Here is a 13,014-nt window from a genome sequence, read left to right on the forward strand (position 1 = left end):
TTGTAAACAGGCCTGCTTATGGATTATTTATTAACTATATGACTAAAAAGGACACCATGTAATCTTTGTATCACAGGACAAGGGGGGGGGGGACAATAGCTCAGCTTTTTTTTCTTTTTTCTTTTGTGTGCAATATTGGCACTTTCATGACATTTACAGTTGATTTGTGTTTAGTTATATGATCTAATTTTTAATTTTTTATGGATGATGTAGTCTTTTACAAAGGAGGCACTCTTTGAAACCATATTCACAACAGAGTTGATTTTTCTACTAAATCAATGTTTATTATGTGATTGGAAACTTTTCCACATGTAAATAATATCATAATACATTCACAAACTTCAAAAATCCTTTTGTTGTATTTTTTTACATTCATTTATTAGATTATTTATTATATTCTTTAATTATATTATTCTTAAATTATATTGTTTATTATATTCTTAAAATTTATTAAACATATATAATGTTTATTAGAAATATTTATTAAACATAAATAGCTTATTGTTTTGTCTTCCATATCTCATACTAACATCTCATTGTGATTAAAAATCATAAGTTTTTTTTTAATTAAATAGTAAAAAATGTTTATTACATATATATATATATATATATATATATATATATATATATATATATATATATATATATATATATATATATATGAGGAAAGCAGATAAAAAAAATTAAAACATACTATAGCGGAGCAAGTTAAAAAGTTGTTTAAAACATGATAAATTTTTTATCTTTCTAATTATCTACACTTCTTTTTTCTTTAGTTTTCTTTAATTATCTACGCTAAGTTCTTTTTTCTTTAGTTTTTTTTAATTTTTTCAGGCACCTTTTGTGACTTTGAAGAATATAGACAGTGTTTGTTTTATTGAAGACCATGTTTTTTTATTGTAGACCATATTTTTTTATTGTAGACAATGTTCGTTTTATTGTAGACCATGTTAGCTAATTTAGATTATATTATTATTTAACTGAAAAAAATTTAATATTTTACATTTATTTTATTTACACGCTTCTGACCAAAATAAGAAACAAACAATATAAAAAGTTAAGAACAGATATGAATCCATAGAACAAATTTTCTTGCCATATGTCAAATTTTTTCATTTCTCTGAATAACTTTTATAAATAAGCTGAATAATTACTCTGAATATTAATCATCATGTAATCATTATATTACAAGTCTTTGAGTATTAATCATCATGTAATCATTATATTACAAGTCTCTAATGGTTGTATTTTATTTTATAGTTGTGCACTTGGAGCCAGAAATGGTTTGTACGAAATGATTCAAGAATACATGAATGAAAATGAAAGACTTAAGTAAAACTATATAATATACTACATAAAATTTAATAAGATCAGAGCATAATATGTGTGTGTATACACATATATGTATATATCATGCTCTGTGTGTATATATACACAAATGCACACGCACACACATATACACGCACACACATGTATATATCATTAGTTTTAAATTTTATATTCCTTCTAGTCAATCTAAGTTTAAAATATTAAAACATACATTATTTAAGCATATATTATCAAAGTATAGATTATCAAAACTAAAAATTATTAAAGACATACATTACATAAAGTGTGGTATCTAAAGGAGCACATTTCATTTACTAGAACAAACAGATCAGTACAATATACAAAATCTTTTTCAAAAAAGTTTTTAGAACAAATCGTCAATACATAATTCATTCATTATTGATACCATTTAGCACCAAAACATGTCACTAAATCATATGACCATTCAACCTTATTAAAAGTTCAATAATCTATTTTTGATTCTTAGAGCAGAAAATATGAAGCTTTATCATAACAAGTCTTTATCACAGGAAAAAAGGGTTTTTAAGATTAAATTTTTTCTTCATATATTGTTTGTTTTTATTATGTATTTATGTCAATATTGTTTTTTGTTTTTTTTTTATTTCAAAGGATCAGGTTTGGTTAAATGCTAATGTAAATGCAAATGAAATTTTATCAGAGAACATACATTGTATTTATTTTTTTTTAAGTTATTTTTATATAAAATTTATTCTATCTATTAATTCACCTGCACTATGAATAAGTACTTATTATTTTGTTCTTGATTTTAAAATTGATAAAATGTAATTTTAAAACTGTATTGATAAAAGCTCAAAAATGTTGAAATTTTATTTCATTTTAATCTGTTTCAGCATTGGGTCAGACCAATACAATAATACTTCCAAAAATCCAACATGGTTATCCAAATATTGTTTCAAAAAATCAAGATGTTATAGACTCTGAAAAATTATTACATGAAAGATGGAGCAATAGACAAGTTAATGATATTAATGCTCTTCAGTTGACATATAATAAAATGAAATTACACGGTATAAAAACATCTAACCAAGATGAAGGTAAAAATTGTGTTTAATCTGCTTTTAATAATCTAATAAAATATATAAAAGTGAAAATCTTTAAACTAAAAAGTCATTAGCTATAAGCAACAGTGTAGTGGTTTACAAGTATAAGCTACACAATAGTGAGTTGTAAGTCATCTTTACCTATTTCAATAAAAAAAAGGGCATTTTTTGAATGAACATTTACATTCTGTTAAAAAGAGCGAAAAAATTTTGTATATACTATAATAAAATAATAATTATTATAATTAAAAAAAAGAGGTTCTTTTGGCTTGGCTCTTTTTTTTAAATAAAAATCTAAGTAAGAACACAGTTTAAAACACAGTATGCAGTCTAAGCCCATAGAGTTTAGAACACTATACATTCTGAGCTAGAGAGTTTAAAATACAGTATGCAGTCAAAAGTTATAACCCTAATACACAAGTTAATTGAAAAAAAAAATTGCTTGCCAAAAACCTGGCAATCATCACATATTGTTATCATAATGCAGTTTTCAGCCATCGTTATCGCAATAATTTAGATCTTCCTATATTTATAAGCGGTAATGTACTCGATTAGGATTAACTCTTACTTCTGATCTTACTTGGAAATTAAATTATTAATTAATTATTACAAAAATTAAAGATTAATTTGTGTGTCTTTAGAGACATCAATAAAAATGTAAATAAGCATGATGCTTAGGAGCTCAACAATGAAAAAAAATTAGTTATTTCTCGAAAATGTTTTTTTAAGAAATAATTTTAAAAAAATCCTGGGGTTCATAAAGTAAATAAAAAAAAAAATAAGAGAAGTGTTTTGTACTTTGATAATAGATAGGCCCCAATACATTTTGTTTCAAATTAATGAAAGTTTTGTTCAATATTTTTAAATATGTTTTAACTATGCACTAATATATATACTTCTAGATTATTTGATATATATATATATATATATATATATATATATATATATATATATATATATATATATATATATATATATATCTGTGTGTGTGTGTTTAAATAAAAAATAAAAACATGTTTGTTTTTGTGTTGTTTTTTTTTAAAAAAAAACCCCCATGGTTCTTGGTTTTTTCAGAAAAAATGATTTTTTTTTGATGATTGAAATAATAAAAAAACTACTTATAATTATAAATTAATCACTAATAATTAATAGACAGTAAAAAAAAACCCTGATAAATGAGAAATAAAAAGTTTGCAATACTAAATTTCAACCTAATTTTACTCCTTTTTTTTCCTATTAAGCTCTTTATAAACTTTATAAAAACTATCTCAAAAATATTACTAGACTTTTCAAAGATATCTGTATAAATCTCAAAGATATCTGTATAAATATATAAATATTACAACAGATTTCTATGGCATCTACCATATTATAAATAACTGACACAAATTTACTTAATTAATGAGCAGATTTATAAACATAGACCATATTATGCTCAGTATTATACAAAATAAATATCTTTACTCAATAAGAGAAAAATTTTTAAGATTTGCCAGTTTACTAGTAATTTTATTATTAGTCAACTGGAAAAAAAAAATGATGATGTCAATGACAAACATAAATAAATAATAGTATCAACGGCAAATATAAATAATGTGTAAAAGTTAAAAACTATTTTTTTTTAAATTGAAAAATTTATAGGTTTGTCAAGTTTTAAAGTAAAACTTAAGCTAGGTTATGTCTCAGATTTAATTCTACTCAAGAGACACAACCAAGCTCAAGTTTTAAAAAAGACTCGGATGAATTCTACTGTTCACCTCTATATTGACTTATTGACTATATTGACTACTGTTCACCTCTATATTGACTAAGTGAACTGAATTACTACTAATGGTTATATAAAAGTACAAAAATGAATATTTAAAAATAAATAGCCTCTGTATAATTATAGATATAGCTAATAAAAATATTGTATAATCATATCTTTTCAATTGCACGAAAACCTTTTTCGATTCTTTCATTATTCAAATCCTTTTGATTGCATGGAAAAAAAAAAATTTTTCATTCATTGCACAGAAAACCTGTTTCTTTTGTATCATTTGGCAGAAAATTTTCTAATAATGGAAATTAGCTGTCGTGATGGCAATTTATTTAGTAAAATTAAAACTCTGATACAAGTACCCTAACTAAATAAGTTGTAGTTTATAAATATCTTTATAATTTTTTTCTCGTTTGAAAGTCCCATTTTAAAAATATTAAATGTTTTTTTTTAATCTTGAGCTAAACAGAGTAGAAGGTGAACCATAAGACATAGTGTTGTGTGAACCATAAGACAAAGTGTTGTGTGAATTATAAGACATTGTTGTAAAAAATGCTTTTAAACAAGTATTTATAATACAAAAACCTGGCCATTCAGCTAAATTGAATTTTTGTGCCTTTTCTGATAAGGTTTTCTAAGTCAGTTATTTTTTTCCTGTAAAATACATCACAGTTTTTTTAAGGATGATATGCATCTGTAGTTGCATGGATTCTAGATGAGTTGTTGTATTCAAATAAATTTTAGGTGCCAATCTTTGTTTGAAATCAATCCCTCATTAAACTTTTACTGTGAATGACTTTTGGAATAAGCATCACAATTTTCTTTCAAATTTGTTTAACCTTTAGCAGAAGGAATCCTAGAAAACAAAAAGGTCTCCATTGAATTTTATGCAGAGCATCATAGAGCAATAGCTATTATAAATTGTTTGGATTCTTCTAATACTTTCACCTCCACTGGTAAGACATCAAATGCAGAATTTCATTGAGTCCTTGAGTCATTTAGGGGTGGGGAGGAGGGGGTTATTTACTGCACAATTTTGTGCACCAAGTTCTGCACTTGAACCATATAAAGTCAAAGCATAGAACGTGCACTGCACATAGACAGTTACAGCCATAACAGTCTGTTAACAGGCTGTAACTACTCAATTAACGGAGTGTACACTAGAGGTATGACTAAAAAGCACATTTCATTTTTTCAGAAATAGCATTGCGGCAAATAATGAACTTTTACTTGTATTAACTTAAAATGATAATACTTTTTTCTGAATCGAAAAAAATCCCCCACCAATGCAGATGAAAATTTGATCAAAATTTCAAAAATACCATGAGAGTTATTTTTGTAGCTTGATCTATCTACTTTTAGATTATGTTTTATTTTTTAGTAAAAATGATGGGAAGAGTTGATCTTAACCATTTGCAATCATGTGTATATTTAATAGGTTGGGGGGGAGGTGCTTTTTAAACTTTTTTTTGTGAACTTTAAATATAAAACATTTTTGTAATTGTACATTTTTTATTTAAAGAAAGACTATTTTATGGTTTTTTTCCAAGAGTGGGAGAAGGGGGAGGGGGGAGTCAAAAAAGAGTTTTGTTTAATTTTTTTGTAAATAAAAAAAATGTCAACAAGCAATTGTTAAAACAAATTATCTCATCCTGAAGTTTTTCATGTTGAAAAAAGAATTGAAATTATATATAATACATTATATATAATACATTATATATATATATATATATATATATATATATATATATATATATATATATATATATATATATATATATATATATATATATATATATATATATATATATATATATATAATACATAACCAATAACACTTGCTTACTAAGAAAACTGTATTACAGATAGAGATGTGCCGGAATTTCAGCCGGAATTTGTGATTTTTAGGTAAATCCGGTTTCGATGGAATTTATTTTTTACTTTTTTTAAGATTTGTGACACAGACTGTAGATTAAATCAAAAAATTATTAATTAACCATGACAGGGCAATGAAGAACTATAGGTAAACCTAGGTAAAAAAATACAAAATTCTTAACAAACACAATGTTATTTTAAGTAAAGCTACAGTTTAGTGGTCTAAAATAATTTTATTTTTTCGCTTGTTGCGCTCTTGTCAGTGGAGGCTTTTTAAACATTAGGAATTTTAATTGAAATAATAAAAGAAAAACAATTGCTGCCCGATGCCAAACTCTTAGTCAATGTAGCAGCACTTCTTTGTATCAGCAGGCTATAAGATAGTTGATGTAGCAACACTCCCTTGTAGCAGCAGGCTATAAGATAGTCAATGCATGTACTAAAGTAATAATAATTTTTTATGTTTATATTTAAAAGTCAGCACTTTGAGCAAGTCTACACAAGAAGGCACAACAAGTTAAAAAAATATATATTTTAGACCGCTTAACTGTAGCTTTGCCTAACTTTATTTGCAGTAATCACTTATGTAAAGATTTCTAAAAGTTTAGGAATATTGTGGTGCAAAAAGAAGTTTTTAGCAACAAATAAGCTTTTTTTTTCATCAATGTTACCTGCCTCTGAGAATAGTTTCATTTTTGATGTCTCTTAAAGGGTTCCACTATCAATCTTGAAGGTAAAAAATTACATAAGTATAAATCTCGTTCCAGCCAGAATTTGTTTAACAATTCCAGCAAATCCGGTTCCAGCTGGAATTCAAATTTTCCAATCAGGTACACCCCTAATTACAGAGGTTATCCTATGTGTTAATTTTCCAAACATTTCTACATTTAATATAGCTTCATGTCTTTTTTTTTACGGGTTAATGTATTGAAATAATAGGTTGTCTCATGGTAAAAAAATTTACCATGTGCCCTTTATTAGGTGAAGAAAATACTGACTAACATATCAGATGTTTACTATATTCTAGTAAAATGCTTATAAATTTACAATTCAGTTCAAATTTAAATTGACTTAATAATATAGTAATATGTTTTTAGGATAAAAATATCAATATATAAATGTTTTTAGTTTATCTTTAATGAATTCTTTTACTTTTATATGCCATTTAGAAACAAGAATGTTGACTTAAAAAGGAATAGAATGAGTAGTGTGGCCGTGGCGCAGTGGTTAGAGCGCTTGCTTTATAAGCAGGAGATCCAGGTTCGAAACACCTTTGGGCATATTTTCGCATCACGGTAAGGAAGGAGGCGTGAACTTCCTGGTTAAATGCATTTCTGCGGTGCTCTGCGACAAGACCATTAGGTCTTCTTGGGGCACCTAAATAACAAAAAAATAAAAATAAAATAACAATTTAAACAAACACAAAATCATAAAGGCAAAAATGTGGTTTTTAAAGAGGAAGATTTATTTGATAAAAAATAAAAAAACTCATTATCTTAAAAGATAAAACACAAGTTTTAAAAAGTAGACAAAAAGATGTAAATTTTCTCAATCATCAGAAAGGATGGTATGTTTAAAAAATGTGCCATTAGGAAACAAACAAAGGTTGGTTAGTGAATAATTTGAGGAAACAATAAAATGTTTTGATACTTGTGGTAATGGCGATAGTAAGATAGACAGTATCTCCAGCCTTTTAAAAAATTTAAAAAGTATATTTTTCCTATTTTTATTCATTTGTAAAGTACATAAATTAGCTCCTGAATTAGCTCAAACAGAAAAGTCTGCAAGTTATAAATATAACATTATATAAGTTATATAACAATTAAAGATTTTTTGGACCTGAAAACTCATTTTTCTTTGATTTTTTAAAAATGACAAAATGGCTGAAAACCATTCATCAAACTGGAACTTATTGCGGCTATGTGCTATGTGTATATATCGCTATATATTATATACTTATTTCCAGATTATAAGATTTTTTAAAAATTTGTCATTGGTCTTTTTGTTCTTCATTACAGTGCAGAAGGTGCTTCTAATTCTAGTCAAGATCTCATCGAAACGTTTAAAAACAAAAGAAGACGGAGAAGCAAACTTAATGGCTGTAGCTTATCATTGTTTAAAATTTAAAACAACTCATAAAAAATCTTGAATAAAAACCATAAAATAGTCTTTCTTTAAATAAAAAATGAACAAAAATGTTTTTTTTAAATGAAAAAAAAATTAAAAAGCTTTTCGCCCCCCCCCCCTCCTCCTCCTCCACCAACCTCTCAAATATACACATGATTGCAAATTGTTAAGATCAACTCTCCCCATCATTTTTACCAAAAAACAAAACATAATCTTAAAGTAGATAGATCAAGCTACAAAAATAACTCTCATGGTATTTTTGAAATTTTCAAAAATTTCAAAAATACCATGAGAATTATGTTTGTAGAAAAGTCAGTCAATAAACACATTATTATTATTACCATATTGCTAACATTGTTTTTTAAAAGATAGAATATCGCCTATAAGTAAATATACAAATAAAATATTTTTGTTACAAAAACAAAAGAAGCCAAATAAAATCGTTTACGACACATTTACAAATTAAGCGAAATTTAATATTTCATCTACAAATAACGTTCATAAATATGTATATGTATATATATATATATATATATATATATATATATATATATATATATATATATATATATATATATATATATATATATATATATATAATATAATATAAAAATATTCAAATGTCATTGATCTAAGAAATAATGAGTTGAATTTATATCAAAAATATTATATTATTAAGAAATAGTAAGCTGAATTTATATTTAAAATGGTATATTTTTTGTTTAATAAAGCGTTGCATAAGATGCTGTAGAAGTTTTTATACCTGTTTAATTATACAAATTTATAAGAATTAATTATACTGCAGTATAATTTATTTGTTTTATGTGCTTAATTATTTAACTTTTGTCAATTAATTTAACTAGTCAATAAACATCAATGCAAGAAAATACAAAATATTGATAATAAACAGCAATGCAAGAGAGTTAAAAGTATTGAAAATAAACAACTATTCAAAAAAGTTCAAAGGATTGAAAATCGATTGTGTAGCAGGTGATTTTGAATCTTGTTAAATTTATAAAATTTAACAACTTTTTGTGATAACTAATTTATAACATTTAGCTTTAAAAGTGTTTCTGCAGATAAACTTCCCGGTTACGCGGCTAAGTTTGCTTTCCGTCAAGAAATGTGTCAAAATTCAAAACGTCAATATCTTAAAGATTACATCTCGTTACCAGAAAGCATAAACACTTCTCCAATAAGTGTTGGTTACCCCAATCATACGTGTGGTTTATATTATTATGGAAGCAAATCAGCTGAAAGTTTGTACACTTTTATTTGTTTTTAATTAACTTCATAAGTTCGGTTTGTTGCTATTTTGTTTTACGTTTTTGTTTTTTTAAAGTTGTTTTTATCTTTGCCAATGATATATATTACATAGATATCTAACTCGAGCCGCGGTTGTGAGGCAAATTTGTTTATCGGAAGCCATATTGAATACTGGCAAAAAACGCAAAAAAAATATCATAATATTTAAAAAAAACACCTAATTTTACTTTTTTTACTAAAGAAATGGTTATATCTTGCTCTGCTTATGGTTGTGTAAACCGATTTACCAAAGGTGTTGCGATATCTTTTCATAAATTCCCTTTAAAAAATAGCGAGCTGTGTCAAAAATGGGTTGTGGCAACAAAACGTGCTTTATTTGTTCCTACGAAATATAGTTATATATGTAGTGTTCACTTTCATAAAGAAGATTATAATTATGAAAATGCGAATAAACCTCCTTTAAAGGCTAATGTTGTACCATCTATATTTGATTTCCCGGCGAAAATGCATTGTAAAAAGCCAATCAAAAGAAAACATGTTTCCAGGAATGTAACCGAGACATACAATCAAAAAAAGATATCTCTTTCGTTGCCATCTTCTTCTCAAAATCATATTTTAACTAGTGTTGATTTTACTATTGATAACCTAAATAATAAAGTTGACTCTCCATCTAAAGTAAAGCTTAAAAGAAAAATTAAGACCCTTAAGCAAAAACTAAGAAGAAAAGAATTGAAAATCAATACAATGGCTGAAATTATTAAAAAACTTGAAAATGATAAGCTTATATATGCTGATACAGCTCAATTTCTTGATAATAGTTTTTCTGGTCTTGTTTGTGATTTATTTAAATCTGAACTAGTGAATAAATGCAAAGATTCTAGATGTCACAGATATTCAGAAGAAGTGAAGAATTTTGCTTTGACACTTCATTTTTATTCACCTCGTGCCTATACTTTTGTCAGATCATTGTTTGCTTTGCCTTGCATAAGTTCTTTATCAAATTGGTCTTCATCTATAGATTGCTCACCTGGGTTTTTTAAAGATGTTTTTTCTTACATACAACAAAAGGGATTAGAAGATAATACATATAAAGATTGTGCATTAATCTTTGATTCTATGCATATTAAATCAGGTCTTGTTTATAATCCAAGTAATGGTAACTATGAAGGCTTTTCAGATTATGGAAACAATAATCTGCTTTTGATCCAAATTGTATAGCTACTGAGGCTCTTGTCTTTATGCTTGTTGGACTTCAAGGTCATTGGAAATGTCCTATCAGTTATGTTCTATGTGAAAAGATTTCAACAACAAATTTGGTTTGTCTTCTAACTAAAGCAATTAATTTGTGTGTTCAACACGGTATAGATGTTCACAGCGTAACTTGTGATGATGCTTTTTCTAATTTTAGTGCAACGAAAAGTCTTGGTTGTTCGTTTGATAAAGTTGAAAATATGAAAACTCATTTCAATATTGAATCTTATGATAAAGTTATTTATTTTATTCCTGATCCTTGCCATATGCTAAAACCAAGATCACATAATGCATGAAATGCATTATGTGATCTTGGTTTATAATTAGTAAAAACACTTATCTAATTTTTTCTTTATACTACACAGTGTTACACCAGCAGTCGGTACATCAGGAAGAATCTCCCTTATTAAATTACTGATGCAGCAACACTGTGTAGAAGAAAGAAAAAATTAGATAAGTGTTTTTACTAATTTTTATATATATATATATATATATATATATATATATATATATATATATATATATATATATATATATATATATATATATATATATATATATATATATATATATATGTATATACATGTATATATATATATGTATATATATATATATTTGTATATATATATATGTATATATATGTATATACATATATATATATATATATATATATATATATATATATATATATATATATATATATATATATATATATATATATATATGTATATGTATATATAATGTATATATATATATAATGTTTACTTATAATAATTTTTTTTTCATAAATATCAATTATATTAGAAAAACACAACTTGCATTATCCCCAAAACCAGGTTTTGTATATATATATATATATATATATATATATATATATATATATATATATATATATATATATATATATATATATATATATATATATATACATATATATATATATATATATATATATATATATATATATATATATATATATATATATATATATATATATATATATATATATATATATATATGTTTACTTATAATATTTTTCTTTTCATAAATGTATATATTTATATTATATATATATATATATTTATATATATATATATATATATATATATATATAATATAATATATATATTGTATATGATATAATATATATAGTGGAAATACTATTATTAATAGTTAATTTATTGTATTCTGGTAATAGAGTATTTACTAAATACCTCCTTAATCCAAGCTATGTCCAGTTTTTTCAAAGCATATCATAAATAATAGCTTCTTTCCAAGGTAATTAACTTATTTTTATAACTATAACCTTAAAGTAAAATCAACTACTTTAAGTTTACTAATATAAAAATAACATCCAGGTTAAGTAATTATAATAAACTTTTTCGACAAAAGCGCAACATTAACTATACTAACAAGATTATGTTGTGCCATTTTTAATAAATAAATCTAAACAGGTCAGATCTATTATTTAATGTTTATAATTTCTTGTAAAACTAATGCAGAGGTTCATCGCTAATTTACGATGTTTTGCCAGTATTCAATATGGCTTCCTCCAAAAAAAAAAGCCTCATATTTCCTAACGGTATTTTTACGGAGTTAGACATCTATGTATTTATATATCATTGATCTTTGCTGTCTCATTTTGTTCTCATTATTGTTCAATGTTATTGCCCCCGTTGTTTAAAGTTGCTTCTGTCATTGTTTAATGTTATTTCTAACGTTGTTTAATGTTGTTTTTATTTTATTTTAGGTTTTACCAATAAAACCGATCAACTGCACTTTGATTTAGAGTTTCTTTTAAATCAAATCCGAGCAGAAGTTTTACAGAATAAAAAAAATACAGGAAATTAATGTGAAAATAAGTAATAAAAGAAAGTATTTGTTTCTTAGCAACAATGTTGTTTATGACAAATATTTTTAAGATATTTATATTTTTTTATTGATAAAACATTGTAAATATTTGGAAAAAAAAACAAGTTTATTTAAAAATATTCTCAAAATATTTTTTTATAATCTTTGAGTTTTATTTTGATGTTTAAATACAAAAACACAGCTGTAACTACACCAACCCCCATCTTGTAACTACTGCTCGTTCTTAGCTCTGATGCTCTGCTATTTAATTACGCTACAGATTTAATAAACATGCCATAGCCTGTAACCGTAGCCCTACTTCTAAATATGGTAGTGATGTAATTTTAGAGCGATTTTATAAGCGAGTAGTTTCGAGTTCTATCTCTACCACGTCCCTGGTAGTACCGCACTAAACTTGTTTCTCCGCGCAACCTTTTTCGTCAAGGTTCATGTTTTGGACTTATAGAGTTAAGA

General features: G+C 25.1%; 1 protein-coding gene across 3 annotated transcripts in view; it reads left to right on the plus strand.

Annotated features, from left to right (window-relative positions):
- The window catches only part of LOC100199751 (kinesin-like protein KIF12), a 75,641-nt gene extending 62,939 nt beyond the window's left edge, over window positions 1–12,702 (plus strand). For 2 of the 3 annotated variants that reach the window (XM_065808166.1, XM_065808168.1), the window contains exons 19-25: window positions 1,261–1,332; window positions 1,817–1,868; window positions 1,960–2,020; window positions 2,202–2,405; window positions 9,036–9,162; window positions 9,232–9,431; window positions 12,440–12,702. In XM_065808166.1, coding sequence (XP_065664238.1) covers window positions 1,261–1,332; window positions 1,817–1,868; window positions 1,960–2,020; window positions 2,202–2,405; window positions 9,036–9,162; window positions 9,232–9,431; window positions 12,440–12,540 — 817 coding nt within the window. In that variant the 3' untranslated portion in view covers window positions 12,541–12,702. The remainder of the gene's footprint in view (window positions 1–1,260; window positions 1,333–1,816; window positions 1,869–1,959; window positions 2,021–2,201; window positions 2,406–9,035; window positions 9,163–9,231; window positions 9,432–12,439) is intronic. The other variant, XM_065808167.1, reaches the window with a different exon arrangement.
- The last annotated feature ends 312 nt before the right edge of the window (window positions 12,703–13,014 follow it).

This window comes from Hydra vulgaris, chromosome 10 (assembly GCF_038396675.1).
Source record: "Hydra vulgaris chromosome 10, alternate assembly HydraT2T_AEP".
NCBI classification, from domain to species: domain Eukaryota; kingdom Metazoa; phylum Cnidaria; class Hydrozoa; order Anthoathecata; family Hydridae; genus Hydra; species Hydra vulgaris.